The sequence below is a fragment of the Petromyzon marinus genome, chromosome 47 (assembly GCF_048934315.1).
Source record: "Petromyzon marinus isolate PM22_M1 ecotype Great Lakes invasive population chromosome 47, UKy_Petmar_22M1.pri1.0, whole genome shotgun sequence".
NCBI lineage: Eukaryota > Metazoa > Chordata > Hyperoartia > Petromyzontiformes > Petromyzontidae > Petromyzon > Petromyzon marinus.
In genome coordinates this window covers 3,607,590-3,613,589 of record NC_133713.1, presented here as the reverse complement: position 1 = coordinate 3,613,589, position 6,000 = coordinate 3,607,590, and the positions used below count along the sequence as shown (strand labels likewise).

General features: G+C 68.2%; 1 protein-coding gene across 8 annotated transcripts in view; it reads right to left on the bottom strand.

Moving 5' to 3' along the window:
* Positions 1 to 595: 595 nt before the first annotated feature.
* LOC116952536 (uncharacterized) overlaps positions 596 to 6,000 on the bottom strand; it is a 49,633-nt gene continuing 44,228 nt past the window's right edge. For all 8 annotated transcript variants that reach the window (XM_032971965.2, XM_032971962.2, XM_032971961.2 and 5 more), the window contains one exon: positions 596 to 5,840. In XM_032971965.2, coding sequence (XP_032827856.2) covers positions 2,074 to 5,829 — 3,756 coding nt within the window. In that variant the 5' untranslated portion in view covers positions 5,830 to 5,840 and the 3' untranslated portion in view covers positions 596 to 2,073. The remainder of the gene's footprint in view (positions 5,841 to 6,000) is intronic.

Genomic DNA, 6,000 nt, shown 5'->3' with positions numbered 1-6,000 from the left:
TTTATCACGACAACCTTGAATGCACCCGCGTGGGTTTGTGTTGACGTCTGCATGCGCGTGCGGCACCACACGTTGCTTGTGTTTGCGTGACCCTGGTTTGCCAGTCTTGAGAGCAGGCCACGAAGCCACCGCTGCTCGTGAGAAGGGCCCCGTCGGGGCCCTATTTCGCACACGGCTGGGAGGCCCGCTCTTCAGCGCGGACTTCACAAGCACGCGCAAAGATAATGACACACATCCCCCGTATAGTCTTAACAAACTGCTGGGGCAAGTGCTGTTAGTGAGGAGCACCCAGGAAGGCCGGCACGGCACACGAGGGGGTGGACGGCCAGCCCCCGACCCGACCGCCTTTGTCTCCCCAGTGATGATGTTTACACACTTAAGGCCGAACCGACTTAAGGGACGCCCAGGACCGGCTCAAATATGCGGCCGATTTTGGCCGTGATCAGGAATCGAACCGGAGTCACCGGGTTTGTAGCACAGCGCGCTAGGCACTGCACCATCGCTCCCCACTACACTCAGACACGGCCCAACCCCAGCGCCTCCACGAAGCCGCACCGCAGTAGGAAGATGCACGGAGAACACGACGAGTGGAGTGCACGTTTTTTAGTTTTCTTGTTCGTCTTTATTTCCCGTGTTTCTCCCTAAATTGTTCAACAACAACAAATGACCACCGCGCGAGCGCGAAACGTGCGTCGTGATGGTCCCTACGACATGGGAAAAGGACATTTTGCAAACCTGTCCAAAAAAACACGTCCTGTGTTTTTATTAAATATTAAATTCACGGTTAGATGCCAACAAATTAAATAGAAAACTGCCGTTGGGACAAACAAAAAACTGATCGAACATTAAACGGACAGCAACCGGTGCGGAGAAACAAAAATAATTACAACCGAGGGCTTGCGCGCCTTCACCACGCGAACGACAACCGTCGTAAATCCGCCCGTGCGTGTCCACGCGTCACCGAGGAGGGCGACAGCCGCCCCAGGACAAGGCTCGACATTTGTGCGGCCTGCTGGAACGCCGAGCGCTCTCCGTCCGGCACCTGCGGCACCGCATCGGCGCGGCATCGTCCGTCGTGCCGACGACACTCACAGCCGAAGCGGATTCACAAAAAGCGACCGTCGTCAAAATAGTTTTGCCCGGGCCCCCGCCCGTCCCCCCCGCCGACGGCCGAGCACTCGGCAGGGCGGTTTGGGTGCGAGGGTTTCCGCCCGATCCGACTGCGGGGCCTCACCGGTAAGGGAGGGGGCCACGGAGGGGGTGGCGGTGGGGACAGGAGACGGCAAAGTGCGCGAGGGGGTCCAGGCCGCGCAAAATGCCTCCTCGCAGCGACGAGGACACTCTGTCCCACCAGAGAGGGCAACGCCACACGCTGAGCAGCCTCAACAGACGGTTGTGGGGTAAGTGCGGTTAACGAGCAGCACCTATGAAGGCCGGCACGGCACACGAGGGGGTGGGCGTCCAGCACCCTGCCTTCGTCTCCCTCGTGGCGACGTCTACACGCTGCCCCAGGAACTCATTAGAGGCCGAGTCGACCTAGGGGAGGCCCAGGAGCAGTTCCGCCGTGAGCGGGAATAAAGCCCTGGCCGCCGGGTTCATAGCTCCGCGCGCTAACCGCTACACCAGCGCTCTCCCCCCCACAATCGACACAAACGCATACACGCGCCACGCACGTAGCAGGGAGCCTGCCGACCAGCGACTCGTCGAACAAAGTCATCTTAGCATGCGAGGCGTTGAGACATCTCTTGCTTGAGTTGAACCCCGTGTGGGTGCACATCAATAAACAAAGACCTCCGGCGCAGCCTTACGGGCTGCTGGAGCAAGTGCTATTAGCGAGCGTCCGTGGTGCGTTCAGACCGTACAAAAATCTGGAGTCGCGCGACTCCCTCTCGCACGCGCGCACCAACGCCGCGCGAGGAAACCGAATCAAGCAACGCGGAAACCCATGGAAGCAGAGCAAGACACGCGGCTGTCTCAAAACGGGGAATTCACCACTTACACGAGCACATGCATCCCTCCTGCGGGGGGCCCTGTACAACGGAGGAGAGGGGCTGCGGCCGGCACCGAGTGCCGTCACAGCGCCTGTTCGTACGCCGGCGCCGCCGCCGCCGCCGCCGCGGCCACGTGCCGGATCCGGCCCGGGGGCGACGCCGGCATCCCGTGACTCTTCTGGTGCAGCGCCCTCGCCGCCGCCGTCTTGAGCACGCGGGGGCAGCAGCAGCAGCGGTACTTCTCCCTGCGCGGAGCGCCGGCCCAGCCCCGCGAGGGACCCGCCGGGTCCGCGGGCGGCGCCGGCCGCCGCTCGTGCCGGCGGCGGCGCGCGGCCGGCGAGTCCGCCGTGTCGAACGCGGTCGAGCACGGCGGGTACCGGTGCCGCCGGTCGGCCGGGTCGTCGGCGCGGGGCGGCGGGCAGAACTTGGCGCGCCGCTCCGCGGCCTTCAGCCACCGGCGGTGCCAGGTGTGGTGCGCCGAGCGCGACGCCAGCGTGCGAAGCACGCGCGGGCAGTAGAAGCACTTGAACTCGCCCCGCTCGTCGTCCGTCCGGCCGCCCCCGGGGCCGGCGCCGTCCGAGTCCGGCCTCGCGCCCGGCTCCCACGGCCGCTGCTCCGCCGCCCCTCCCCACCGCCCACCTCCGCGTCGCCCGTCCGCGCCGTCGCCGGGGGCGACGTCGCCGCCGCCGCCGCCCCCGCCGCCGCAGTTCTCCTTGGCGGCGGAGTTGCCGAGCATTTGCTGGTTCAACGTCTTGCCGTTGTGGTCGGCCAGCTGGTGCTTCATCCACCGGCAGCGGAAGGGGAACACCTTGTCGCAGTAGACGCAGGGGTACATCCCTTTGACGAGGCGCGACGACGGCTTGCAGTCGACGGTGGACGCCGGCGTGCAGTCCTCTTCGTCGCTGCTGCACGGGCTGGGAATGCCGTCCAGGCCGCAGCCGTCCACGTGCTCCTTGCTCGTGCTGAGGTCAAGGCCGCGGCACTCGTCCTCCCCGCGGCCGGAGGCGACGGCGCCGAAATAGCCGAGGTTGTCGTTCGGCGTTTCGAAAGCCCGTTTGGCATTGCCCGCGTCCGCCCAGAACGGCCGGGCGGGGCCGGGGTCGCAGTGCGCGACGCGATGCTTGCCAAACGTCAAGTCCAGCAGGACGTCGTTCCTGTCCTGCGGGTCCAGGTAGGCCGGCCTCGGCGCAGGAGGCGGCGGCGGCGGCGGCGGCGGCGGCGTGAGCGGCGTGAGCTCCCCCATCTGCAGCAGCTTTTCGGCGATGGCGATGTCTTCCGCGGACCTCCGCACTCCCCTCCCGTCCACGGTGTAAAAGCCGTGCGCGGCGCCAGCCTTCCCAGAGTCCGCCTCGTCGCGCGTGGCATTCTCGACCGGAAACCATCGACTGCCGGCGCCGCCGCCGCCGCCGCCGTCGTCGCCGCGCGAGAGGCAGACCGGCCGAAGGGGTTCCGGCTCCACGCCGGCCGCGAGACCCTCGCCTTCGCCCCCCCTTGCCCACGGCGCGGCCCGCGGCTCCGCGTCGCGAGCGGCAACGGCGGCGCCGAAGCCCACCGCGGAATCCGCGGCGGCGTCCGGCTGGCCCGCCGCGGCGGCGCCGGCCGCCTCCGCTTCCACCGACCGGCGCCGCGTGGCGTAGCCCGGCTCGGAGCCGCCGCCCGAACTCTCGGCCTCGCCGCCGAAGCCAAAGGCCCCCGAACGCGTCGCCGTCCCCCGCCAGCCCCGCCTGCGCCGTCTCCCTCGCGGGCCACGTGGGCCCTTGCGCTTGGGTTTGTAGGAATAGTACGGCTTCCAGCTGCTGTCCTTCCACTCCTGGTCGCTGTCGCTGTCCTCGTCGTACTCGCGACGCCCCGCCGCGCGCCACATCATCCGTTTGCGGCCCCTCTTCTTCGGCGGACGGAGGTCCGGCTCGGGACTGTAGGGCTCCTCGTCCGGCCGGTCGTCCGCGATGGACACGGTTATCTGCCCGTCCACGGCGTCGTCCGCGTCGTCGCCGCCGGCGCCGGTCACGTCCTCCTCGACCTTGAGGTCGGCGTCGGCGGGCGGCGCCGCGGGCGGCGCCGCGGGCGGCGCGACGCCGTCGGCGGCCCGCGGGCCGCCGCAGTCGACGCTCCTGTAGGTCCTGTAGAGGCGCTTGTTCACCTGACGCGGCAAGAGGCGGTAGAAGCGCACGAGCGGATCCTGGGCCACGGTCGCGGGGCTCCCACCGCCCACCGTCTTATAGGGGTTGACGCCGTGCTGCGTGCGCTGGTGCGTCTTGAGGAAGTGGTACGTGAGGAAGGCCTCGCTGCAGAAGATGCACTGGTAGCGGCGCTCGCCCGTGTGCCAGATCTCGTGCTTGGTGCGGTACTCGGCCAGCGCGAAAACGCGCTCGCAGTAGCGGCACGGGTACTGCTTGGTCCACGAGTGAACGTTCGAGTGGCGCTTGAGGCTGGTGAGCTGCACATATGAGCGTTCGCACACGGAGCAGAAGTAGAGGATCTGCCCTTCGACCACGCGAGCGTAGTGGTCCGGCTCGAGCGACGGCCGCCTGCGCCGTAGCGTGCCGGAGAACACCGGCTTGCTCCCGCTCTTGTTGTAGACTCCCCTGGTCTCCGCCTCCGGCTCGCCGTAACCGCGCTCGGCGCCCGGCACCGGGGACCGCGCGCACGGAGGAGGCCCGCCGCCGTCGTCCCCGGCGACGGCGACGACGGGGCCGGCGACGCGCGGCCGAGCGACGGGCAGGACGAGTTTGACGACGGCGCACGATGACGGCGTTTCGGCCGTGACGTTCATGGGCGGCGGCGGCGGCGGCGGCGGGGGCGGCGGCGGCGGCGGCGGCCGCAGGAGGCACGTGTGGGCCCTGAGCAGCCGCTCGCTCATGAAGGGCCTCCTGCAGTGGTCGCACTGCACCAGAAAGCTCCTGTGGCTCCTCTCGTGCACCCGCAGGCTGTCCGCGCCGTCAAACGTCCGTGGGCAGCGGCTGCAGCCGAAGAGCGGCCGTGTCGCGACGGGGACGCGACACGGCTTCCCCGGGGGGGCGGTGCCCCGGCGGCCCTGGCAGCGCGCGTTCAACATCGCCCGCAGGGGCTCGGGTGGCATGGCATACGAGTGCTCCAGCGCCATCAGGAAAGCGTCCGCCAGCACCGAGTGCACGTCGTACAGGGAGCAGCTCGGCGGCGTAGCGGGCGGCGCGGGGGCTTCTCCGGGAGCCGGCGCCGCCGCCGGCGCCGGGCAGTTCTCCCAACGCGCCTCCTGCACCGCCGCCTTGGCCGCCGCGGCGGCCGCGGCCGCCTTCTCCATCTGGGGGATGGAGTAGGAGCTCAGGATTCGGGGTCCGTCGCTCGCCTCGGGCGCCTCTTTCTCCGAGAGCTCCTTCTTGACGGCGAACGCCCCGGGCGCCGGCCGTGGCGCCGGCGTCTCGGCGGCGAGCGGGGCCGGCACCGGCGTCTCGCGCCTCTCGGGGGAGCCCGGAGATTTCTCCAGGCCAGCCAGGAAGCGCATGCCCAGTTTCTCCCCGGAGCTGACGAGCTCCGACAGGGCGGCGTCACGGCCGCCGGCGCCGCCGCGCTCCGTGCTGAGCTTCGAGCTGTAGATGAAGTTCAGGATCTCGGCAAACACTTCGGCCCTCACGAAGGAGATCTCCAGCACTCGGTTGCCGCCGCTCTCCGCGCCCCTGGCGAAGAGCAGCTCGCTGAAGTAGGGGCTGGAGGCGGCCAGAACGTTGCGGTGCGCCCGGAACTTGTGGTCGCCGACGATGATGGTGACGTCGCAGAAGGTGCCGCGGCCGCGTTGCTCATCGAGGCGGCGCAGCACGGCCCCCGGGTGCTCCGCGTCCATCACGGCGCCCGGCAGCGCCATCGAGGGCCCTCCTGCCATACACAGCACAGCGCCGCGCCGCTATAAATGTTGAAGTGACGATAAGCCACCCTTGTTGAGCTATCAAAGCTGGCCAAATTCCCTTCTGAAAAATTAGTTAATACCTCAGTGGGCTTTACCTGGTAAGACGAAACATTGTTCAGTTATAGATTT